Source organism: Sorex araneus, chromosome 3 (genome assembly GCF_027595985.1).
Source record: "Sorex araneus isolate mSorAra2 chromosome 3, mSorAra2.pri, whole genome shotgun sequence".
NCBI classification, from domain to species: Eukaryota; Metazoa; Chordata; class Mammalia; order Eulipotyphla; family Soricidae; genus Sorex; species Sorex araneus.
The window spans coordinates 92,881,133-92,908,694 of record NC_073304.1 but is presented as its reverse complement, the minus strand read 5'-3'; the positions used below and the strand labels follow the sequence as shown (position 1 = coordinate 92,908,694).

Sequence of the window (27,562 nt, the reverse complement as noted above, 5' to 3'; positions counted from 1 at the left end):
GTCTGTGCTAAAAGTATGGCTTCCTATACCAAATTATCTCTGAGGTGGACAGAACTGGCAGAGAAATGATACTAAAGAAACTGAAGAAATATCCCATATCAAAACAAAACTATATTTATAGAAAATAGAATTTGGGGACTATAATAGCTAGTTTGGATGAAGAAGTCAAACACTCTCTAAAAATGTGTTATTATATATGACCACAATGGGATGGGTCAAACCCCTGTTATTTTTTGTATAGATTATACTTAATATATGAACCAACCAGGTACCTAGGCTTGGTCAAAATGAAATAGTGCTGGAGAGATAATATAGGAGGTAAGACATTTGCCTTGATGTGTCTTACGTGTAATTTGAATTCCAACCATCAAATATGATCTCCTGAGCACTTCCTGGGATCACTCCCAAGTACAGAGCCATTAGCCTTCAGTAACACTGAGTATACCAACCCCATACCCCCCAGTGCCCACCAAAATGAAAGATAAACAAACAGGAATATTGTGGGTCTGTGGGTGGGTCTCCATGGAAAAGAAGACCAGGAACAGTACTCATGTGAGTCCCAAAGAGGTTTCATAGAAAGGAAAGAGGAAGAAAGGAAGTTAGAACAATGATAAATGCCAACCACTTCATTTCCTGTGCATGCTGCCCGCTCCGAGATAATTGGAAAGTAACTGTTTTTATTTGATTTTACTTCTTTTTTAAAGGCTCTCGTCTTGTTGGTTGGCCATAGGTACATCCTGTTGGGTAACTGTAAGATCTTCCTGAATAACTAGTGGGAGTAATTAATTTGGATGCTGGAGAAGACCTATGCTGGGGACATCTGGGAGAACCCAAGAGCTGTCTAAATACTGAAATACTGAAATACTCTGTACTTCTTCCAAGCTACCTGGTTATTCTCTCTTTTATTAGTACATCCCATCACTGAATACAGGCCAGAACATTTTTTTTTACCAAAGGGCTTGTTTTAGCAAAGAGCTTTACTGGCTGTTTAAATTTTGTGTTGCTTTGTTTTTAAGACTTTGGAGACTAAGCAAATTATACAGTTGTCTACTCAAGTTAAACCAATGTTTGTTGTAAGTAACCAGCGCTTGTATCATAAGCAAATGAACTGACTTACCTCCTCTGACTACTCCATTTGTGCAAATAGCAGACATAGAAATACCTGTGAGCGTTGTTACAACCACACTCAGGCCAATGATGATGACTCCAAGACCTGTAAAATGCCCCAAGAAAGGTGTATGACTCCAGTACTGAGATTAGTTACCAATATTTCGGCAGCAGCATTCTGAGTCTTGTGACTGAAGGATCCATCTTTCCACAAAACATCTGAAATGTTCTAAAGACTCCATTTTGTGAAGGTCACGGAAGCACCTGAAATGTACTAAACTGAAATATGGAACCATATGCAGGGGGTCACTGTCCAAGAAACACCAGCATGAGATGCACAGATAACCTGAAAAGGAAAACATTTACCAGAGACATTTCCATGTCTGGAATCCACAGCCTGAAAGGTGCCAGCAAGGTCTGTGAGGAAAGAGATCACAACTGACTGGAGTAGGTCTGGACTAAACACACAGTACCTTGGGTTTCTTTTGCATCCAGCTCATCCAATTAGGCTTCAGGGACTAATTCCTTTCTCCCATCACAAAGAAATAGATAAAAAAATGCATTTGCCTACCCTTTGCCAGTGATGATAGCATTAGTTATCTTAGAAATTTTACCTCCACGGACAAACCCGTTAGTTGCTATTGCAGAAGTTGACAACCCAGTAATAGAAGTTACCATGGTGGAAAGAAGAATTACGAGAACTCCAAGACCTGTTAGCAATGAAAGATAGAAAATATTACATTTTAGGTTTCTTTCTTGAGTTCCTTATGGCTGCCTTTCAACTAAGTTTTCAGTCAAACCTTGGGCCTCTCTGGAATTCCTTTGTGCTAAAGAGAAACTGATGCCTGGCATAAAGATCAAGTCAGAGAGCTGCTTATTAAGATGAAGGATGGCTTCCATAAGTCAACACAATCTAAAATACAGCCTGCAAAGGAAAAGTCGACTTATGATGATGTCCTGGGAGAGAAATGACCCTGGTTGTGAAAAAGAAGAAACTTGACATTTAACCTTCTTTCTTGCTTGGGAGGAACCTGAAGGGAAAAATTGGGGTGTTACAAAGGTTAAATTCTGCTCCATTTTTCTTTCACGTCTCTAGCCTGTGTGGTAGTGGAGTACAGGGTGGTGGAGAGGGAAAAAATAATCCAGCTTCGATTACCTTTGAAAACACTCCAGAAAGGTCAGTGGTGAACTATGTTGAGCCTGTGTTGCTTTTACCTTACAAATGATCATGTAAACTACACATTTTATTACCTCCTCTAACATATCCATTTGTGGCAATAGCAGAGGTGGATAAACCAGTGATAGCAGTCACTGTCACGGCTAAGCCGATGATAATCACACCAAGACCTCAGTTGAGAGAGGAAAAATAAAGACGATTAAACAGTGGAACAACCCATTGCACCATTTACATAACAGACAGCAAATCTAGTCAAGCCTAATTAAAAGGACCATATTCGAATTTAACATGTGGACTGACGCACAGTGGGGATGCTCAGCTGTGAAGTTTCAGCTTAAATAACAGACATCCAAGTAACCCAGGACCTAGGATGTACATGGCTGAACAATTATGACTGGCCAAATTCTAATGTGAAACCATTTTAAAGGAAGTCTTATGTACCTATAAGCAGAATTATTAGTCTATACAATCCTCAACTGCTAAAATAATGACAGTCAATTTCCCTTTTTCTGAGCCACTATTTGTTTATGTCCTTTTGGTTGTTCAAGAATAGGAAAATTGCATGCATGAGAGTAAGAGCAAATTATTTATGTGGAAAATGAGTAAAGTGGAAAGAGTCAAATTGAAATACATTCATTTATTGACTGTCTGACCTCTGGCAACTTATTTATCTTCTGAGTCAAGAATGGCAATGAAATTAGAAAGAATGCTATGTAAAGCATCATGCTTAAAACATAGAATGTGATCAATGGTATTGTATTGATCTACAGCAGTTATAGTGACTACTACTTACAAAAGATGGCTTTTCATATATATATATGTATATATATATATATATAATGGCATGAGATATGGAAGGGACAAATAAAATAGCATAAAAAAAGCAAAAGCTGCCATCAGCGATTTTATAGTACAGATATCCAATGATTATGACTGGAAGAAATTAGGACAGGCCAGAATTCAAAGGAAACTAAAGCTGTTTTTAGCGTAGAAAATATACAGTAAGATGATAAGGAGCATGGCAGAACACACTTCCTCGAAAGAGAAATCTTTAGCTTAAGGATCACTTCAGTATTTGAAGGAAGTTAGGAAAAAGAGAATATTTCTATTTACTCAAAAGCAAGAGATAAATCTGTGACGGTATGCTCCTTTCCCTCTACACAAGGAAGGACAGAAGTTAATCCTTGGAGAAAACTCTACATCTTATGAGCTGGCTAGGGTACTAACAAGCTTGGCCAACTAGCCCTTATCTTCCATTTGTTGCTCCCTAAATTTGCTTCCCTACAATTTGTTATTTTAGAAATTCAGTCTTGTCTTTTTGTCCTATAACTTCTCTAAAATTCTTTTATTTTAAAAATCCTACAACAATTCTAGTTGAAGCTATAATTATTGGCAAGCTCTCTTGTTCTAAAGATGATTAAAGGGTAAGGCGAAGACAAGCTGTGATATTTCTGGCCATGTTCTGAGAGGAGAAATAGATCATTGGACAAGATTCAGTACACATTTGTGATAAAAAAATTAATTAAATTGGGATATATGGGATATATCTTAGCATAATATTTGCCATGTATTATAAACCACAGCTAATATCATACCCAATGGCACAAAACTAAAAGATTTTTTTTTTTTTTTTTTTGCTTTTTGGGTCACACCTGGCGATGCACAGGGGTTACTCCTGGCTCTGCACTCAGGAATTACCCCTGGCAGTGCTCAGGGGACCATATGGGATGCTGGGATTCGAACCCGGGTTGGCCGCGTGCAAGGCAAACGCCCTACCCGCTGTGCTATCACTCCAGCCCCAAAACTGAAAGATTTTTTATTTTAGGGGGAGAGGTACAGTATGTGGAGTAGAGGACCACTCCTGTGTTCAAAATATGTACCAACCTTTTAAGCCACCTACTCAATAACATGTTTTCCTTTAAGATCAGGACTAGAGAGGTTTTTATTACAGAAGGTAGGTAAGGCACTTGCCTTGAATATGGTCAGCCATGGATCAATCCCTGGTACTGTATATGGGCCAAACGCAATATAGCAAATGCAATTCCAATCAAAAGTCCAATAAAAGGGATAGAATAAAATACTAAAGTGTCTTAGAATCATAAAAGACCTTGAATAACTGGGGCAATCTTCTAGAAGAGAAGAAAAACTGGAAGCAATAAGCTTCCTCACTTCAAACAATACAACAAGGTAACAGTAATTAAAACTGCATGGCATTAGAATAAAGCTAAATACATAGTTCAATGTAGTCAAATTAAAAACCCCGAAATAAACCCACAAATGTATTAATATTTAGTTATGACAAAAGATATAAGACCATGCAATGGAGAAAAAAGTCTTTTTAATACGATGTTAGGAAAAACTGGATAGCCACAGGCAAAAGAATGAAATTGGTTTACTCTCTAACCCTGTATACGTGCAAAAAGAAATTCAAAATTGATTAAAGACTGACTCTAAGACATGAATCCAAAAAATACATAGATGATAACAATAGTAAAACATTCCATGGCATCAGTACCAGAGACGCTTGACCTTAATAGCTAGGAAAATGAAAGAAAACATAAATCACTGGAACAACATTAAATTGAAAAACTTTGTACAGGTAAAGAAAATATTAACTGATGAAATACAGTGTATTTAATGACTGAAAACATTTGAACATCTTAATCTTGGTAAGGGGCAAATATCCAATGTAAATGAAGAACTTATACAACTTAACAAAAACTACCAATGAATAGAAAATGAATGAATAGAAAATGAAATCATTCTAAAAAATGAACAGATAATTTTAATAAACATCCCTCAAAAATGATATAAAAATGACCAGTAACATATTAAGAGATGCTGATCATCAATAATTATCAGGGAACTATAAATTAAAACTAGGTGAGAATGACTTACATGGAAAGGAACAACACATCTTGGAGAAGATATAGAGAAAAATTAACTGTCTTGCGCTGTTGGTGGGAATATAAATAGCTTCAACTATTTTTCTAAAATGTTATGGCATTTCCCTAAGAAAAAAAGGAGAACTGTTGGATATTAACCTAAGTGTTTTAGGTTTCATCAGTGAATTGTCCCTTATCCTCCTCCCAGAGAGCTATCATGTGATCCAATAATCCCGCTTTTGGGTATCTACTGAAAAAAAGGAAAAATTAACACAAAAGCTATATCCAGTCCAATTATATTGCCTCATTATTTACACTAGTTAGAATATGGAAGCAATCAATTTACTGTTCCCTCCCACTCTCCTCAAAATGGGTCTATAGATGGTGAATAAATATGCATTTTATTCATACAATGGAATACTATTCACAATGAAAAAGGTAATATTTACTTCTTAGCTATAAAACATTGTTTCAGCAAATTATAACAGGTAATATAAAATAAATTATTGAGAGCCTGCTATGAGGTCAGGCTTAAGAGGTGGTTGGGCAAACTAGAGATAAGGGAGGGAAGGTGCAATGAAGGTAGGATTGGTGTTGGAATATTGAATGTCTGTAACAAATTGTCATAAACAACTTTGTAAACCACAGTGTTTATATCATGTGTAAGGGGGAAATTAAACTTGTTTTACATGAAATTTAAGGGGATTATGCAAAACAAAATAATTCTAAGGAAAAAGAAAAAGACAAGTATTAGATGATCTTATCTGTTTGTGCAATATAATCATGTGAAGTTGGCAAGCATATAAATTTAAAAAAAGAAAAAAAAAGCTGTGGACATGGACAACAACATTCAAGTAACCTAAGGGGAAGAGAGTGGAGGTAGGAAACAAGCTGAGTAGGGTGGGGTGGTAGGGGAAGGTAATGGGTTCAAAAAGTTTTGGATTGTAGGAAAGAGTTCCGCTGAATTCTTCAAATTAATTTCAGAGATGTAGTGGCAAACATCACCTCCACTTTACTATGTGGTCTTATTAGACAGTTACACAACAAATGATATAGGTGAGGTCTCGGGAGTATGAGGAAAGACCGGGGGAAGCAAAGCAGGCCTAGAGTCTGAACCCAATATCCAGCAGAGTGACGCCATAGCCAAATTTCTGGTGAGGAGAACACCCACCTCCCCCAGCTTTCTGGCTCCTTGTGAAGTCTCACCCTTTGTTATCAATGGGGAACAGCATAGTTCCAGGAGACTGCTGATGAAACTTAGCTATTTATATAATTATTATGATGCTTGGATTGGACATGTAATATGATTTAGAGATAACCGCTGGACTAGAGCTGTTGCCAACAGGATTCTACAGGACATCAAAAGACCGCATGTCCACCCACCTACGAGACGGTCAGACTTCTTCATCAAAACCCTGAACAAATGGTTTGAGGCATTTCGTGTTCCTGGAGTGAGCAGATGCCACTGGGCTACACTAGCACATGACAGGGACAAATGGAGACATTGCTGGCCCCCGCTCAAGCAAATTGAAGATCAACGGGATGACAAGTGATACAAGCGGTACAAGTGCTTGAACATATCAAATACACCCCCGCACCAGGACAGTTTATAGCTATCATGACAACCTATAAAAGTGGTCAACTATGGTCAGAAGGTCAGACCCTGGATATTCTCACCCATTTTGAGGAGAATGGGGGGAAACAGTACAGACAGAAAGCCTGAAAGCATGAAAAGAGGTGAAATAGGGACTGGAGCGATAGCACAGTGGATAGGGCGTTTGCTTTGCATGCCGGTGACCCGGTTCAATTCCTAGCATCCCATATGGTCCCTCCAGGAGTAATTCCTGAGTGCAGAGCCAGGAGTAACCCATATGCATGGTCAGGTGTGACCCAAAAAGAAAAAAAAAAAGATGTGAGATATAGTCAAAGTGTTCCCTCATAACCTCTCCACTTGTGGGAGTGTCTTGGCTACTTTCTCTTTCCCAGTAACTTAATACTCTACTTTGTCCCCAGCAAGGGGCTAGCTTTTTTTACATGCCTCTTCACCTTCTTTAAATAAATGCCTACTTTAATTATTTTGTGCTCTCTATGAAATCCTTCTTGCAGGGTTCATGAATCAGCGTATAGAGGGAGGCTCTGCTTTTCATGTGCCCTAGCTCATCATGCTTTATCAGTCTCAGGTCTTTAAACCACTAAAAACAATTTATTGCATATTATTTTGTGATAATACACATATTATCTTATGACAATTTGTTACAGACATTCAATATTCTAACACCAATCCTACCTTCATTGCACTTCCCACCCCATTATCTCCAGTTTGCCCAACCACCTCTTAAGCCTGCCCTCATAGCAGGCTCTCTTTAGCATATTATTTTGCTCATGACTTTGTTCTGAGAAAGACTGATACCAAATATTTCATTTAGACCAGAAATTATATGGAACTATATAGTTTGCATATCAGGGTATTAAACTTTGCTTTATTATGTCTCCATCCTAGTTCTCCCTTTGCCTCTCCCCCCGCCAACCTCCTAAAAGTATCAATTTCCTGTTGCTCATCGATTTGTTCGAGCAGGCACCAGTAATATCTCTCATTGTGAGACTTATTATTACTGTTTTTGGCATATCCAATACGCCACGGGTAGCTTGCCAGGCTCTGCCGTGCAGGTGTGATACTCTCGGTAGCTTGCCAGGCTCTCTGAGAGGGGCGGAGGAATCGAACACGGGTCGGCTGCATGAAAGGCGAACGCCCTACTGCTGTGCTATCACTCCAGCCCAAAATTATCAATTTAGTCTTGATAATTGTGTTGTATATATTTGTAAACTATGCAATATCATAAAACAAAGTTTTAGACATTCTAACAGGAAGCGATTTGCTTCTTTCACAGTCAAACATAAAGTCTCAGGTAAAAAGCAACATTTCCAGAACATTCAGTTCATAGTTTTCCCAAAGTGAAGTTCTAGAACCACCTGCTTCAAGAAATACCTGACATACTTGTTTGGAAAATGTCCAGACCACTGGGTTTGAAACTTTCAAAGGGAATCCCAGTATTTTTCAGTTCTGTAACCAGTTTTCCTGTGGAATTTTCATTGACCACAGTCTGAATCATCAATCTGCCTCAATTTGTGTCTTCCTGTTCAACAAGATTCTTTAGCTTTATCTTGAAATCCAACTCCCTAATTTCAGGTAAGACAAAACTCAAGGAGTATAATGACTTACTCCTACACATACCTATTCTTCATACTTTTCTTTGCCTGATAGTTCACTGTATCATTGTATCACTGTCATCCTGTTGCTCATAGATTTGCTCCAGCGGACACCAATAACATCTCCATTGTGAGACTTCTTGTTACTGTTTTTGGCATATGAAATACGCCATGGGTAGTTTTCCAGGCTCTGTCGTGTGGGCAGGATACTCTTTTGATAGCTTGCCGGGCTCTCCAAGAGGGATAGAGGAATCGAACCTGGGTTGGCCACATGCAAGACAAATGCCCTACCCGCTGTGTTATGGCTTCATTCCACCAGATAGTTAAGTTATTAAAAATCATCTTGCCCCCTCCAAGGTCTCTAAGAGAGGCATCAGCTGACTATATTACCATCTCGAAGCAGACACAGACATTCCGGTTCTTGTGCTTAAGCAATAAAAAATTGAAAGCAAAGAATAGGAGAGAAAATGGCCAAATTCAGATTACTTTAGTAAAGATTTTAAAACAAGACTTTATTTAGGGAAACAGGAAGGAGAGTAAGGCAGGAAAGCTCCAAGAGTAGGGGAGGGGCCTCCTAAAGAAGGATACCAAAGAAAGGCTGAAAGCCTTCCTATTTTATAGTTTTTTAACAAAGGTGAGTGGGTGGGCATTTGCTTACTAATGCCAAGAATGTGAGCCACTGAAATAAGGGAGAGGATACTGAGATGATTCTCTTCTGGTGCCAGGATCTAGAACTTTTTCATCCAAGTTATCAGATTCCACCTAAGCCTTCCTTGTGACCTTCCTTTTAGTAAGGGCCACAGCCAACCTCAACTTTCTGTTCCCTGTGTCACTATGAATCTAATTTTCTATTTGCTTTGGGAATGGTTACCCAGGCCTATAGCTACTCCAGCTTCCTGGCTTTGTCCTCTGGGTCTGGACCTGAAAGTATCTTCAGCTTTCTTCTCCAAATGACTTCCAGAGCAAAAAAAAAAATTTCTTGTATATGTTCTTTTTCCCAATAATGGGAACCCAAATGGAACCCAGATGGTGACTTAATCAACTCATTTAGCTTTAAGTTCACAGCAAAGGCCAGTAAAACTGAGTGAGGTAGCAATAAGTTTCTAAATACTTACTAGAGTTAATTTTCTGAGAATTAAAAATAATAGCAAAGCCCCCATTTAAAGGAAAAACATACCGGACATCCAGTTAGGTAAATCCCTATTCTCTTCTAAAGAGAAATTCGACTACTTACTATTACAGCACTGATGTCTCAAAGTGTAATAAATATCTTAGCAAGACGTGGGATCTTTATAATTTTGCAACAAACTGGATTGACTGTGGGGAGTAATGTAAGATCTGATTAAAGTTCAGATTATAACCCAGACATATGGATGTTAAATAAGTTATATTAGAAAGAATTACTCTTGCCCTTGGCTACAGTCACACCTCCAAATAAAGTAATGTTTCTTGATGATCTCAATAAGTTACTAAACTGCCCTTAAAAACCTAATTTTGCATGAAACCCTGGAGCAAAAACTTGGCAATATTAAGATACAGATTTTCCATGGAACAGCATATACTTATTTTGGCCCCCGCGGCTGTAAGTGTTCATTTGATATGCATCATAAAGTCAGCAACAAGCCCTTTGTCAGGAACCCAGCAGCTGCCAAACAGGAAACATGGAAAAAACGAGGGGTCCAGGTTCCAGTTTTTCAATTTACAAGTCAGTCCTTTCTTTTTTGAGAGTCTTCTGGTGTTTACCAAAGTGTTTTTGAGGAGCAAAGGCAATAAGCAAGAACTTATAAATGTGAGTTTTGTTATATCCTACATTAAAGTCTGAAAGTGCATCTGAGTTTCTAAGTTCTGGCTACCCATGATTTATATAATTCTTCCTCCAAAGTGAATCTATAATGTATTCTCCATATATTGAAAAGAACATGATTAATTTTTATCGCATTAAATCAGTAACTTTGATAAAGTCAAATGAATTTTTCATAAACATTTTTACTAATAAAAAAGATTGGCACAGAACTAATACTGTCAATGGAATATGATATATTAAAACATTAAAAAATCATTCAAAGCAATTTCAACATCATCCATTTTCCATTTAGAGAAATCAGTAATAGATACATGATCATAGTCATTTTATCTAGCACTTCTAACTGCTACCTGGAAATATTTAATTAACTTTTGTTTTCTTATTGCTGGTACCTGAAAGTAATAATACAATTATTTTCTTTGGAAAACATCCAACAATTTCAGCATTTTCATTAGGTCACATTTTCACTTTTCCCAGAAGTTATTTTTATTCTAAGATATTTTGCCAATAATCAACAGAAAAACTCTGATAAATGTCTGCATATCTCAAAATGTGAATATCATTATTTAAAATTAATGCATCTCTACATAACTGTAAAACTAAAAATTTATGAGAAGGTACAAATATTTACTAGAAATTTTATCTGGTTGGTTAGCTGGAAAATTCCAGCCCCCCAGGAGTTAACTCTTCACCTTTCCTCTCTAACAAACATTGTCCAAGAGGCAAAGTTAAAGAGCTTAAGTATAGATTAACTCTGTGACCTTCATCTCACATTCAACATTATTAGTGAACACCAGTTTCACTTATCCAGTTTAAAGCTTTCATCAGAAATCACAGAAGAAGAGAAGAGGTGCTTACCAATCCCAGCTTCTCCAACAATCCAAGAGAGGCGGATGAAGAGCATGACCCCCCAGATATTCAGCATGCATCTTACCTGCAGGAAGAGGAATAGTGAAAAAGACTGAGGGTGGAAGGGAGGCCATTTTAAGCCTGATGTCCAGAACCTGTCAATACTTTGATCCCTAGGACCTTGAAGGGTAAATAGAGGAGTTCTCTCACCAGCACACCTTTCACCCATCCAAACTTCACGGCACCACCCTTTTCTTCCTCCTTGCTGTCATCTTGCTCATCTCCAGGCATTCCATCACCATTAGCAACCCTGTCAGTTGGACCTGGAGCAGCTGCCACATTCTGCATGGAGAACAAAGCACAGTGTTTACTTAACAACTTAACAAAACATTCAGGCTCTGTAGCACTATACTGTGTTTGAATGCTTTGTCCTCCCATTCATTATTCATCCATTTGCTCAAGCGGGCACCAGTAACGTCTCCATTGTGAGACTTGTTACTGTTTTTTGGCATATCGAATACACCACAGGTAGCATGCCAGGCTCTGCCTTGCAGGCAGGATACTCTTGGTAGCTTGCCAGGCTCTCCGAGAGGGATGGAGGAATTGAACCCAGGTCCGCTGTGTGCAAGGCAAATGCCCTACCCTCTGTGCTATCACTCCAGGTAAATTAAAAATCATTGACCTAAAACTCTTGGGGGAAGAAATGGAGAATCGCTTTGGATGCTGATTGGTGAGTTCTGAGTGATTTTAGATGCTTCAATGACTAATGACTGTAGGAGTGCTTAAAAAAACAGCGTTTCTTCCACTGGTAAGACCTTTAGGAGAGGGGCTGGAGTGACAGCACAGCGGGTAGGGCATTTGCCTTCCACGCGGCTAACCTCGGTTCAATTCCCAGCAACCCATATGGTCCTCTGAACACTGCCATGAGTAATTCCTGAATGCATGAGCCAGGAGTAACCCCTGTGCATCGCCAGGTGTGACCCAAAAAGAAAAAAAAAAGAATCTTAGTAGAAAATGGTCCAATTTGGGTAAATTTAGAATGCTGAAAGAGAAGGAAGGGATGCAAAGAAAGGCGAGAGGAAAACCTAACAAGAGAGTGTCTTCAAAATCTGATGTCAAGTCACTTCATTTAAGATCTCACTAGTACATTTTTTTGCTGTCTCCCCTCATCCCAAATCTGAAGATCATTTTTGCATATACAATGAAAGTCCACAAGCAAAAAGAGCTGAGTGTTTCTCGACAGCAGGTAATACCCTCAGGGAGAGTGGTCCCACCAGGAGCTGCTTTAAGCTGCATATGTTTCAGACCATTTCTGCTTTCATCATCGGTTTGTGTGATTTTAGGTTTTCCTGGTATAGCTGGGAAGTTGCTTTTTGGATTGGTAGCACACAGAGTGTTTCCAGGGTCAGGAGATAGCTCAAGGGGTTAAAGCATAGGCTTTGCAGAGAAGGCTTTAGTTCCCCTTTCCAGACCATCAAGTCTCTGGGGAAGTAGCCCTAAGCACCTGAAATAACCACCAGCACTAGCTGGGCGTGACCCCCAAACAAAAACAAAATGTTTCCATATAAATGAATGGCAATGCCTTCATTGTTTTTCATCTTTAGAGATGAAATGAAATGAAAGAGTTTTTAGTGAGTCTACTTTTGGATTGTGATGGAAATCTGTATTCTAATATAGTTTAAAGGTCCTGCCTGGCTACACTTTTTTTAGGGGAAGCTTCTTTCAGATTATATACGACTTTGACTAAGAATTGTTGGAAGTGTTGGCAGTACTATACAAGAGGTAAGAAGCCGCAGAACTAAAAAGAAGATGCATAGAATAAAAGAAACAGTACATATAAAGGTTCAAACTTTTATTTAGTCTTTTTTTTCCCTTTTTTCCCCAGGGGAGACCCTAATTAATTATGAAAGACTTCCTTCTCAACTGAAATCTTCTCTGAATTCACTAGTAGAGTAAGCTGTTTAAAGTTTTTTTTCAGTTATGACATTGATTGATGTTAGATGTACCTACTAAGCTTACCCCAGCTGGCACTTACGTAATTCTCTAATGGATAGTGTACACTCAATTTGAGCTCATAAAAAGCAATTCTTTTAATACAAGTTTTGAAACTATTTTGAGAAGACTGTGATTCGGCACATTCAGTCACCATTATAACATAAAAATTTTATCTTTTGGTTAAGGTAAAGCACTCTGACGATACTAACGGATCTTGGAAAAAGAGATTTTACTTCCTTTTAAATGAGACAGATATAAAACAAATATTCAGTATTAATTATAAAATCTTTAGTTGAGACGTTGTATAATAGACTGAACATATATTTTGCATGTGGGAGACCCAGGTATGAGCTCTGGCATAAATTGTCCCCCAAGCACTGCTGGGGGCAACTCTTGAGCACAAACTCAGAATAGACTCCCAAGGCTTAATGGATCCATACCTCTATGGATAGAAAACCAAAATGTACCCCAACCACAAACTTTTATTTGGGAAAGTTCTTGCATTTTCTATATTCACAGGGCTCTTGCTCCTTTGGGCTTTTTTCTCTGCTTTGTTTGTTTGGTGTTTTTTTTTGTTTTGCTTGTTTTTCTTTTTTTGCTTTTTTGGGTCACACCTGGCTCTGCACAGGGATTACTCCTGGCTCTGCACTCAGAAATTACTCCTGGTGATGCTCAGGGGACTCTAAGGGATGCTGGGAATCAAACCCAGGTCAGCCTAGTGCAAGGCAAACGCCCTACCCGCTGTGCTATCCTTCCAACCCCTCCTTTGGGCTTTGGTGTACTATTTGCATCTGTAATGTGTCCCTGACCCTGTTCATCTACTTATTCCCAATACTCTGACTTGTCACCTTCAAGACTGTTTTGCTACTTCTCTATGTAACTAAGGATTTCTCTCAATTGTGAGCTCCCCTAAAGCTTTTTGTTATTAGTGTGACCTTTGGGTAACTAATACACTATGAAGCCCTAGAATCACTATAAGGAAAATGAATTGGAGCAATCCAATAATGCAGTTTATTTCTCCTCAATGCTAATGAAGTTTCTGTCAAGCCATGTTGAAAACAGAAGTGGACTTGCAGGTCACCTGATCTCTTCCAATTAGGAACAGATGATTTTGTTTCTTGTCTCTGGTTTTTGCTTCTCAACTCTTTCTTCCCTACCAAGTATCCCATTTCTCTCTTTGTGCAGGCCACATAAAAATGGGAGAGAAAGGGAATGTGGCTCAAGACAGATGATATATTATATATTTATTTTGTCATTTCTGGGAGTTGGAGAAGAATGAGTGATACAGAATACTAAAATCAATAGCTAAAATTTAGTATTAAATTACCTGAGGAAGCTCTTAAGTATCTTTAACATCTGTTTAATTATCTGTTTGGACAGGTAATTAAAAGGTGACAGGATATATTCATATCAATACAAATTGCTAATAAATAAATTTCATAGAAATTACAGATGAAATAGGAAGCAGCAACTGAGAATCTGCACCAGCCAAAAGGGCAAGCCATGTACATAATTCAAAGCTTTCCAAGCTGCTTAAAAAATATTAAAACAATTAGTGACAACTTGAGTTAAGATACAGGATTTTAAATTTCAAAATAATTCTTAATTTTGTAGAATGTAATTTCTAATGTTTCCAACTTTCACTAGCAGTAATGGTACCTCCAATTGTAAAAGAGACCTAAATAACATTAATTTAATGAGATTTTAACTTAGTAGAATATATATGATATTATTGTTTCAACATAAATCATTATTAGTAAACATTTTACTTTTTTTTCAGGCTGTGTATTTTAAATATGCTGTATCTTTTCACTGTAAGCACATCTAAATTTGAATTACTCATATTTTCTTGTCTTACTCTCTTTGTTTTTCATTGTTAGACCACTCCTGGCAGCATTTTGAGGGCCATGGATCTAAATCAAATTTCACCATACATTTCCATCCTTTGAGAAATTTCTTCAGCTCTCAAAAAGTTATATTTTCAATGTTTAATAGCCACAGGTGACTGCCACGTTGGATTGTACCCACCTGTCTATACAATAGTCACTTATGGGTGGTTGAAACATTGGAGGTCATTCTCCAGTAAATTAAATTTTTATTTTTCTCTGAAAGGATTCTACACACATAAGGCAGCGAAGTGGGTCAAGTGTAACTTTCATTTTCTGTAACTGAAAAATCAATGAGAGCAGGGAATTGAGGAATATGTTAAAATATCCAAGAGTGTTGAAAAGATTATTTGGTTAGGAGGTTCATTTATTTGAATTGATTTGAGGAAAACTTTTAAAATGGTCAATATTCTATTTAATCTGGATACTATGGCCAGCTCATCAGCAGTTACTCATTCAAGAAGGCAATTTCCTTTCTCTGGATTAATTGGCGATCCCATGGGATCAAGCCTTTGTCACCTACTTTTCGATGTCAGTAAAACCCATGTTTTCTGATTAAACTTGAACTTGATGAGTTAGTTGAGGAAATTACTCTACTCTCTATTGAACTTTGTTAGTAACTGTGGCTCTTAGATCTGAATTAGTGAGAATGTCAATGACAGTAAAATAATATTTTATAAAGTAGGCCAGAGGATGAATAACAATATTAAATGATTCCTTGAGTGAACATTTCTTCCTGTTGGATACCCATCATTACAGTTTAACAGCTCCTTGGCATATCAATAGAACATCACATCATGATGCAAAAAGAATATTCTGTGAGGTTATGGAACAGAAATTACGATATATGAAAATTATCATAATTTAACTTTAGAGGATTATGACCATACCCGGCAGTTTTTAGGACTTAGCCCTGGCTGTGTGCTCAGGGTCATTTTTGGTAGTACTTGAGGAACTATATGCAATGCCAGGGGTTGAACCAGGGTCAGCATATGCAAGGAAAGTGCCTAAACCCTTATACTATTTCTTTGGTTCCCCAAATTACCGTAATTTCTACATAGATTATTATGCATATATCTAAAGTAATAATTTTCTAAATTATTTAAAAGTCAGAGAGCTCTCAACTCCTGTAGGTAAATATATTAAAGCTCCTACAGTTCAAAGTTTTATACAAATTATATCATAGACGTACGTGTGTTGTTTATTATAAAGACCTGATAGTAAAGTTACAAATACAGATCCCATTTATTGCTTATTCTTGTGCAGGAGCTGTCACATGTAAACAAGGAGATTAACAAATTTAGTTTTGGGGGCTGGATCGATAGTACAGCGGGTAGGGCTTTTGCCTTGCATGCGGCTGCCCAGGGTTTGATTCTCAGCATCCCATATAGTCCCCTGAGCACCGCCAAGACTAATTCCTGAGTGCAAAGGCAGGAGTAAACCCCTGAGCATTGCCAGATGTGACCCAAAAAGAAAAAAAAAACCTCAAAAACCAAACCAAACAAACAAAAAACTAGTTTTGGTTATGCAATAAATTGAGGTTATATCCCCCACTAAGTAATGGTGTTTTTATTTCTTAAAATAAAACTCTGAACACTGCCAATGAATATAAATCTAAGGGGTTTTTTAAAAGTTTTGCTTTAAAGTAGTTTCCACTAAGGCAAATCATTTTTTTTTGTCTGCCATCTTCTTCTCTATCCACATGTCTAATCTAAATGTGTCCTGGTTTTATTCTTTAAGAAAGCCATCCTAATTAGCCTAAAGAACAATTAGAAAGTTACAATCAAAGTACTGAGCAAATCTTCAGTTCAAAGGTTTGTGGCAACTTGATGACTGTGCTGTAAGCAGGGATTGGCACACAGCTGACTGGTGCAAAATCTTGAGACCAAAGTCTCAAAGTTTTATGATTGCTATCTAAACCCACTTTTTTTCCCTTGAACTTTCAATTAGCTTATTGATACCATGAATGATGACCTATAATATTTCATAAATGTACTTCAATTTTTTTAGGGAATGCTTTAATTTTTTAAATTTACCTATAATTTTTGTCTATGTATGAAACATTTAGGGAAGATAGGATAAAGTGAAGAGATAAAAGATTTTTCCCCCCTCCAATACTGATAATGCTTTGGCCATATGCAGATCTAGATGGTAAATTCTAGGTAATGAAACATTGAATTGCTTTTTAGCAAGAAATATAATTTTTTCATATTTCACAAAAATGACAAGTGCTTTTCTAATCTTGCAGTACCATCAAAACAAAAGAGTATGACTCTACTATTTAAATATAGTTGCTGCTTCTACCTATTTTTGTCTCAGGATGAAATCTCAGTATGGTAGAAATCATAGATTATAATTGAAAAGTAGATCCATAAATATTTAGGCCTGTATTATCTCTCCACTTAGGCTTTTTGCTATAAAAATATTAAAAATTTTCAGTAATAGAATAATACACCCCAGGTACCCTTATTAGTATCATAATTATCAACATAAGATCAATATAATTGTAGCTAAATCCCACAGGTGAATGCAACTGGAAAATTCTAAAGCTCATTTTAGTAAGGATCAGATAACCCCAAATATTCATTTGAAAATAAAAGTTCACATGAATTTTCACATAAAAATTATATTTTTAAAATTTTTATCAATAATACCTATGTATAATAAATAGTTTTTAAAAAGAGCTAATAACAATATAGTTGCCCTGTATCACTGTATCACTGTCATCCCATTGATCATTGATTTGCTCAAGCGGGCACCAGTAATGTCTCCATTCGTCCTAGCCCTGAAATTTTGGCAGCCTTCCTTTACTTGTTTTTTCCAGCGGTGCTGCATTGGAGGTTCTTTCAAGATAAGGGGAATGAGACCCATCATTGTTACTGTATTTGTACATGTTACTGTTTATGTACATGGCATATCGAATACACCACGGAGAGTTTACCAGGCTCTGCCATGCAGGCAGGATGCTCTCAGTACCTTACCATAGTTGCCCTGTACATAGCTAAACTTAGTTCTATTCCTGGCACAGCATATGGTCCCCTGAGACTGCCAGAAGTGGTCCCTGGGCACATCTGGGTGAGGCCCAACTGCCAAAAAATTAACAATAAATAATAACAAATCAGAAACCAAACAATTCTTAATATATTTCCACACTATTTAGAGGAAACTTCCGCTCTACCTATATGTCACTGAACTATTTCTAATGAGAAACAAATAATTTTTTAAAATTTTGTTTTGTTTTCAAAGATTGTTTTAATAGTGTGAACTCCCAGGTAGGACCTCAGATACTATGAAACTTATAAATATTAGAATGAGCCCTTAGTTTTACTCTGGCATGTATTTTAGAAGAGGTTTCTTTTCATTATGACCCTCCAAAGAATTTATTCCTAATGATAATATCTATTTTGTGAAGAAGCCGGGCATTCTGGTGAGCAACGCGGCCGAAGAATGCTCCGGACCCGAGACCGGGTCAGCAACACCGGGGATCCAGACGGAGGAGGTACAGCCGGTACACCTTCTCCAGATGGAGCCCCGGCGACAATGAGCAGCAACTAACACGGCTCTGGGATGCGGGACCGGGACAGCTCCGAACTGCGCGGCCAGTAACGCGGCCGCGCAACCTTTTCTAAAAACTGAAAACATACAATCTTTTAATGGAAAACTAATTATCAAATGCTTCCTTGGTAGTAGAGCTGTCTTTCTTGGGGGGAAACTCCAACAACAATAGTGAGTTTTGTGTTGAAATATGGAACGTAATCAAGGTAAAGAGAAAATGAAGTGAAATTCATCAGTTATACAGTTGGAGGTGGGGGCGTGGGGACGGGGGATATACTGGGGTTTTTGGTGGTGGAATATGGGCACTGGTGAAGGGATGGATGTTTGAATATTGTATAACTGAAACATAAACCTGAGAACTTTGTAACTTTCCACATGGTGATTCAATAAAAATTTAAAAAAATATATCTGTTTTGAGTTCATGATTATTTCTAATCTCAAAGATCCCAATCTAAAGGCTAAAATTTAAAAATCTGAACTCTGAAACACCTTAGAAAAGGTTTATTTTCTTGGAGCTCATTAAACATCCACATCATGGTATTTGCAAAGTCCTTATCTTAGAGGTTGTAGAGCTGGTTGGTGCCGGCCAGTTTTCTGAGCAACTCACTCCTTGGTGGGATTCTACACAGCCTCCCCCGTGTGCATACTGTTGACTGGGATGCATCTTCTTACTTCATTTCTATAGAAACACTCTGAATGATTCAGATTCCAGAAGCAGTGAAGGGTACCCTAGGATTATTGACTTCCATAGTATCTTCAATTATGAAGCTGGAGGAATAGAAGTCTCCTGCAGTCACATATGTACATGTAGTTAAGTGGTTCAGTATTCAGTGGTTCAGAATACTAAGACCTAAGAGATCTCCTAAGGATCTTAAATTTGCTGGGATGGAGAAGGTGATGGGGAAGAGCACAGGCCAGCAACCAGGTACTCAGTTCAGAAAAGGTAATTTTCTAGGGAATGCATATGTACACTTTCGTTTATCCTTTTCTCTAAACAATAATTCACTGATTTGTGTGGTTGATGGCTTTTAATTTGACCACTCGTCTTTTAGTTCTACTCATAACAACCACATTTCACTTATGAAGTTCAGAAAGTGGAGATAACATTTCTAAGTTCACTTTGTAAGAGTTTTTGCAAATAAATGCCTACTAAATACCTTTAATTATGATAATGAAAATGATTGAGACCTAGAATTAACTTTGTAGAGACCTAATGTGACTTCTTGCAGAAAAATCTGAAACAAGTACAGAATTGGGACTATCTACTCAGACTGTAATTACCTAGGTTCTTTAGACTTGATTTCGACTATTTCTCTGCAGCTTTTGATAGCCTGAAGCTTTTGATCAAAAACCTGAAGACAAAGGGCCATGAAAGGAAGCTGAGGATGGTAAACTCTGGAGTAAAGAAGACATGTCATTTGACGTTTCAATCTTTCACCACTTATAAAATAGCAATAGTAATAGTACCTACCTTGAAGAGCTGTTTTAAAAATTAAATGAGTAAGTGTCATGTGTGGGAACTTGACATAAAAATTTCTCAAGAAAAAAATGTTTGGGGTTTTCTTTTATAGCAATATCCAGCGATGCTCAGGGGCTGTACTTGACTCCATACTTAGGGGTTATTCCTGGCAATGCTTGGTGGGCCATTTTGAATGTCAGAGATTGAACCTGTATGCAGAGCATGTACACTAGTCCATCGAGCTATCTCTTTCAACTAGTTTGCTATTAATGCATTGGTTTATGAATTATTTTAGTTACTAACAGCTTAATAATGCAAATGTGAATCTACCAGTGTGATTTTGGAGCAGTTTCTATAGAGCTAACATCCTTAAAATATTTCTGGGGGCCAGAATGATAGTCCAGCAGGTTGGGAGTTTGCTTTGCACACAGCTGACCTGGATTTGATTGCTAACACCTAGAATCACCATGAATGAGCCCTGAGCACAGAGCCAGGATAAACCCTGAGAATTACTAGATGTGGTCCCCAAACAACAACCAAAAAACCCCAATAATATCTCTACCTTTATATTTATATAATTTTCTTTTTTTTTCTTTTTTGGTCACACCCAGCGATGCTCAGGGGTTACTTCTAGCTCTGCACTCAGGAATTACTCCTCGCAGTGCTTGGGGGACCATATGGGATGCTGGGAATCCAACCCGGGTGGACCTCGTGCAAGGCAAACACCCGACCCGCTGTGCTATTGCTCTAGCCCCCTATATTTGTATTATTTTATGCTGTTTACAGAGACCAGAATTTTTCATTCACTTTGATGGAAAGGTAATATATTTTTTGAATCTTTTATAATTGTATTTTTCTAAACTATTTAAGCAATGGTGCTTATTAAGACTGAAAACAAGTTCCCTTTAGTAGTCTTATAGCAAGAAATGTGTAATAAATTGTGGCTACAAGATTAAGCTAGATGTTAAAAGTAGAATTAGTTTTACAAAGTAAAAATGCCAAATTATGATCTGCCAATTTCTTGTTTCAGTGCCGGGGATTGAATCCAGCACCTCACACATGCAAGACAAGAGCTCTACCACTGAGCTATACAACCCCAGCCCCCATCCCAGTTCTGCCATATGTTTAAGAATCATTATAAATGATTTTATGTAAAAAGATAATCAAGGTATATTATCTATAAAAACAAGCCAAGTGTAGAACAATGAAGAAAATAAATCTCTCTAAGTGTTTGAAAAACATAGCAAGAAAACAGTAGATAATTAGGAATATACATTTTTATAGATATGTGTACTTTTATATAAGTATAGGAGATTTCTGGAAGGAAGAGTCAGTATTGGTTGTACTGGAGAGAATAATTTAAAATTTAAGTTAGATAAGAGACATTTCATTACATGCTTTCTTAGTACATGTTAACTATTTATTAGTGTACTTTTAAAGTAAAAATTTACTATTATCAAAATTGCTATCTTCATCAATAACTATTCATTCATTAACCATTCTTATTCATTATAGGGAATGTGTTAGATTTATATCCATATGAGCTCTAATATTCACAAGCATCCTGAAAGATCAATGGAAATTATATAGCTTGTACAGTGTAGCACAGCAAGGAAGGAAGGGAGTCGTTCTGCCCCCCCCACGAGCTTTTAAGTAGAGCTTTCAGAAACCCATAATTCATAGCCAACAGTATAGGCATTTAGCTCTTTACTACACAGAAAATAAAAAGGATTTCTTCCACTGATCTCAAATCATTAGAATTACAAATTCTGTCAATATCACTCCTAGAGTTTCATTTAAAGTAGATACTTAAAATAATGTCATTTCAACCTATTTTTCATTTTACCTATAAGCATGAACTTGTCATGCATTTTTTTTCCCTGACTTGACGGTTATAACCAAGATTTGCACAAAATCCAACTGGTTTCTGCTAAATATGTCCTGTCAGTTAGTATGAATGTGCCATTCCTATATGGCTTTTAAAGCATTTCAATCTTGGGGACTGAAAAGATCACCTAACTTCTATAGAAACAACTTTCCAATTTAAATTCAGTAAGTAAACACATTATTTATAGTTTTTGCACACAAATTCTGTGAAGTGCCAGAGATATATAACTATAACAAAAGTATATAGTATTTGTACTATTGATGATTTTCTGTTGTGATTTGAGGAAGTACCATAAAAATGTTAAGAACCACACAAAATTGATAGGAATTATAGAGCTTCCTCTTTCATTTGCTGAGAGAAAGCTAATGGAGTAACTGAAACTCCATTGCAATGAATAAAGAGAAATATTGAAGCAGGCCCAAACTGCTAATATTCACAATTAAAGTACAGAAGAAGTAACATACAGAGAGGTGGACTGGCCACAATAGGCACTACTTTAGTGATCCCGGAACGGGCCTGGCCTTAGAAAGAGACCTGTTGTAGAATTTGTGGTGGTATTTGAATTCTTCTGTCATTATAAGTATGGAGATACTTTTATTTGATTTAATTAGTATGAAATATCTTAAGTATGGGATGACTAAATTCATTTAAAAACAGTATTTCTATATCTGTTCAGAAAGATTTATTTAAGACATTGATCTGATCCCAGCTGAACTTAACCAAAAATTAGGCCTGCCATTTCTTTAAAACTTTTGGGAAAAAAGTTTTAAGTCAAAGTTAACTTCCTTAGTCTTATTTCAGTTTTTCACAACTACGATGATCTTCCAAGAACAATTTAAAACAGTTCACTGTATCAAATGCACTCTTACAATTTGGTTACTCCAGCGACTCTCTTAGAACAGTAGTCTCAGGATGCTTATTTATTTAAGGTATGGCTTTAGAAATTATAAAAAGTTATTTCACGACAGGGGTTAGAACTTCACATGACTGAAACCCAATCTTGAACAACTTTGCAATTGTGTATCACTGTGATTCATTTTTTTTTCAAAAGCCACTTCCCCCTTTAAAATACCCTAAAAACAGTGTGAGTTTATTCCACTTCCCTCCTAGTAGAGGTAAAAGTTTACTTTCTTTTTTAGGAATCTATTTAATGAGAATATTCAAACATTTTATCACACTGTCAGCAAAGGAAACCACTTTAGTAATAATAATTATATATGGTGTTGTATAACATGTTGGAATGGAATTTCAGATCATTTAAGAAAAATAGAACTTTTAAATTTTTATTTCACCAGAAGAGATGGAAATTTCTTTATAATGCCCTGCATTTCTTTTCTGCTTTTCCACACCTTGGGAACCCCAATGCCCTCTCCTCTTGACCTTTTCTCCTTTCTTTTCTTCTCCCTGAGGTCTTCCCCTCTTATCCTCTCAGGTAGAAAAAGAAATGCTTTCATCAGATTTCAGCTACTTCCAAATGCCCCCTTTCTCAGAAATCTTAAAACTCTCTTTTTGTCTGAAAGCAGCACATCGCTAACTTATTTTTATTAGAACTCTAAATATTCTTTCTTTGGTGGGGGATAAAGGATGACTCACACCTGGCAGTGGTCAGTTTTTACTACTGGTTCTGCATGCAGGGATTACTTCTGGCAGGCTCAGAGGACTATATAAGGTGCCAGGGTTGGAATTCCTGTAGGCTTCATGCATAGCAAACTCCCTACCTGCTGTACTATTGTTTTGACCCATAGTTCCAAATATCTTATGTACAAAAAGGAACCAGCCATTTAATGGAGATCACCTAGTGTTTGGTGGTGGGTCTTGAAGTAGAGAACCCAGAAAAGCCAAAAGAATACTCTTTGGAAAGGGGTTTCTTTGTCAAAAGAAGAAGGAACAAAAACTAAAGATTTTTTTTTCACCTTTGCTAGCTTCCCCCGTGAGAGCAATATTACTAAAATCCTTATAGTAGGTAATCATTTAATTAAAATTTTGTTGAATGAATATAAAAATAATTGTTCTAACCAATGTTTTATTTACTCAAAAGTTGGGTGAGTAAATTGAATTTAAATATGTAACAGTTAATTTTTGTCCTTATGCGCCATAAAAAAAACTCTCATTTCACCTGGTATTCCAGAAGACCAGGAAGATAAAGTACATCATGAGATCTTGGAGCAAGTTCTGGAAGAATAAAGTCTACTCGGCTTATAAATTATTTTCTACAAGATTAGAAGAAGTGCTGCTTCATGCTTATAGCAGATTTGGGAACGTGACCATATTCCTTAAGTAATGAAAAGTTTGGCCACTCCTGCTGCTTCTGAACTTAAATTTAATTTAGTTACTTTTATATGCTTAAGTGCATTCAGGAGCCTCAGGCAAAGTTTTGAAGAGGACAGTATAAAATGCTGAATCTTATAAATCTCTACTTTCTGTAAAGAATTTTATATATATATATATATATATATATATATATATATATATATAGCCACCACCCTCTCCTACAGTCCCACACACTATAGTCTGGCACTATCGGATTAGTTACAGCAAGAGCCAGTAATATTTTTTCACACCTGTCACAGATGCATTAGAACTCAGGTGAAACTGGCCAAGTATTCAGTTTGACATGTTTAACCAAGTGTGAACTGAGTAGGCTATAAACAAGATCTAGCATATTGACTAACATCCAGAGTTAATTCTCTAGTTCTTTGTCCTCAGGCAGCATCTGTGAAAGACTCCTTTGGTACGTTTTCTGTTCGTTGGGGACTGCAGATAGTGGTGGAAGAAAGAGGGTTGGTTTGGGAACAGCAAGCTTCAGTGGACTGGTCTGTCCTCCTAGCGTGTGGACAGAGAGTAAGAAACTCCTGCAAGGGCTCAGGGAGGATGCTTGCCTGGACACGGTAAGCTTACCTTTGCAAGTTGCTCATGGATCTCTAGGAGGCTGGGTCGGTTGACTTTGGGCCCGCTGACGCTGCCGGTGTTGCGATAGTACTCAATCTTGGGAACAGCATCCATGGTGTTGTGGCCAAAAGTTTGTAGGTAGTATGTGTTTGTGTGAGAGTCGTAAGCGTGAAAACTTGCATCTGTTCTAGCAGTTTCTCCGTTTTGGAGGAAATTGTCATAGCACTCCTGATTCCCAGGCCTAAAGCTAATTCTGAATCTGTTCTGGGCTTCCTCCCCAAAAGAGGTTTCTTCATAATGGGGAGGGGAGGTATTAACATCTGCAGTGGCACAGCCCTCATGACTCTCGTTTATAACATTAACTTGAAAGCGGTTGGTATTACTAGGCACTGAATCCAGAAATACACTGGAAGCGTTGCTCAGTGACATCTTACAAAATGGATTTTTGAACTTAGCTCTATACTTGATGGCTTTGGTTTTGAAAATAGTCTATATAGTTTTTCCTCAAGATAAATACTAATGTATTTACATGATGGAACTTCTGGCTTTTGTTCTAGAGGAATTCAGTCAATGCTTAATGTGTCGTCTTCTGTAGAATCTCCTGAATAGTCTTCAAAGCTGTCATTTAAAAGAAAATTAAGCTTCTTTCAAGTAACATAACAATATTTGAGATGAGGGTATGAGGGAACAGGTTTCCTTGAGAATCATACAATTTAAAATTCATTCTTCTAAAAGTCATCAAGCAACGTTAGTCACCTGAGCACTTAAATCCCACAATAAATTACTGTAGACCTGCTTCAGCAGAAAGAACTTCCAGTGGTCATTAAAGTGGTACCTGCTTGGCAGTATTTGCTAAAACTCTGCAGTGCAATTGGATTCAATGTGAGCAGTAAAAAGTCTAACTTTACTAAAACTGCATACAATAAAAACTTACATGAACATTCCCAGCCTGAAATGATTCATTATCAGATTAAATATAGAAGTCACAATGTACTTAATGATTAGTGATATACATTATATCATGAATAAACTTAAAAATATTCAAAACTATCCTTGTTAACACATAAAAATAAAATATTCCTGGACATACTTAGATCTTCAGTTTGCCTTGAGAATATTTCATTGGATCACATGGTTGTTTTAAAAATGCTGGTTGAAACCTTTAAAAACAATTTGAGTATTTATGTAATAAGTAAATCACAATTCAATAAATGCCCTGTTTAGGTAAACTAATTATTACGATACTGATTACTTTCAATGGAATAGTCTCAACTTTTGTTGAGATGTTTTATTTTACTATAGAAAATAGACTACAGAATCATTTTCATAGTTCATGGTATGAGCCCATTTTAGACCATTCCTTGATTAGAATAATATCTCTTCAGCATTATACCGTAAAATTTTGGCCTTTTAAAGAAATTTTTTAAAAAGTAGAGAAATCCAAATAAAATCTTGCCTATGTTTTGCATTTCTTAGAACTTTTTCTATGACTTCGAAATTTACAATTTCAACCTTTTCTGGGAAAATTATAAGTGAAACTGTTATTTCCTTAGTTGTTATTAAAAACATCTCTTCATAATTTCCATAAAGCATCCCTTCACTTTTCATAGCTTTTGATATCCATGCCTTTATTTCCCCCTTTTTTTGGCTTTTGTTCCATTCCCCAGAATCTTTTTTTATGACATAAATTTATTCCTTTTTTTCCCAAAAGAATTGGACCACAGTGAGATACGTAGTTACAAAGTTCCAACACTCGTCCTTTCACCGGTATACATTTCCCATCACCAGTATCCAGTATCCCATTTTCTTCCTGCCCACCCTTCTCCTGGCTGCCTCTATGGCAGGCATTTTTCTTCTTACTTTCTCTCTCTCTCCCTCTCCCTCTCTCTCTCTCTCTCTCTCTCTCTCTCTCTCTCTCTCTCTCTCTTCTCTCTCTCTCTCTCTATCTCTCTCTCTCCTTCTTATTGAGCTTTATGGTTTGCATTTCAGGTACTGAAAGGTTATCATGTATATTTCTTTACCTACTTTTCAACATTCAGTTCTTTTCCAGAGTGATCATTTCTAGCTATTATTGTATGACATAAAATTAAGTGTGATGTTTATCCTTCCATGAAGAAATATTTCACTTACCCCTCCCAGGAGACTTCTCAGGAAGGAGAAGCTGCTAGAGCATCACTCAGGCATATATGGCATATCTAGCTTTCTGCCTAGAACCTCAGGCTTCTTCTTATTGGTTAGAATCTTCTTGGAAAACTGTGACTGAGCAGTGATTGGCCTGAAACCATTCAGTGTGTCCCACCCTGTTATTAGCCCCGAGGAACCTTAAGTACTGTGTCAACTAGTAACTAGTAGTAAAACATTAATCCTTTTAGAGTAGAATTAAAGTTTCTTTAATTCATAAGGGGAGTTGAATTGCTCAAGAGCAATCAACCAACAAAATACGGGCAGTGAGTGCCCCAGTTGTTCGAGCCTAAATAAATCGAGTCTGCTATCTTATATCACTCATTTCCTCGTAACCCCCTATTAACCAGCACAGCAGCAAAATTGAGGCCCCCAGAGACAGTTCTGTATTTTGTAAATAGAAAATTGTATTTGAGATGATTTTATCTTGCATATACTAGATATTTCCCGAACCCTCTTTTGTATGTGCAGATTGTGAGTCAAATCAATGGTTTATTGAAAATATTTCTACCTGGTGGGAAAACAGTTTCAGCAGTATCAATCAAACTGCTCAGGGTAAGTATCCCAGCAGCACTGTTAAAGAACGTTTTTATTTCACTTGGAAGAGTGTTTTTATAAAACCTGTTTTAGCCTTATGTAGAGGGAGAATGGTGTTTCTCAAATGTGAAATGGTGAGGACT

General features: G+C 37.1%; 1 protein-coding gene across 3 annotated transcripts in view; it reads right to left on the bottom strand.

Annotated features, from left to right (window-relative positions):
* SLC12A1 (solute carrier family 12 member 1) overlaps positions 1-25,130 on the bottom strand; it is a 111,585-nt gene extending 86,455 nt beyond the window's left edge. Inside the window, exons 1-4 of one of the 3 annotated variants that reach the window (XM_055131928.1) lie at positions 24,711-25,130; positions 11,240-11,371; positions 11,039-11,114; positions 2,359-2,454 (exon numbers count right to left, since the gene is read on the bottom strand). In XM_055131928.1, the coding sequence (XP_054987903.1) occupies positions 2,359-2,454; positions 11,039-11,114; positions 11,240-11,371; positions 24,711-25,130 (724 nt within the window). Of the gene's footprint in view, positions 1-1,117; positions 1,214-1,721; positions 1,818-2,358; positions 2,455-11,038; positions 11,115-11,239; positions 11,372-24,710 lie in introns of all 3 variants that reach the window. The other 2 variants (XM_004609652.2, XM_004609653.2) reach the window with 2 other exon arrangements.
* Positions 25,131-27,562: the final 2,432 nt, after the last annotated feature.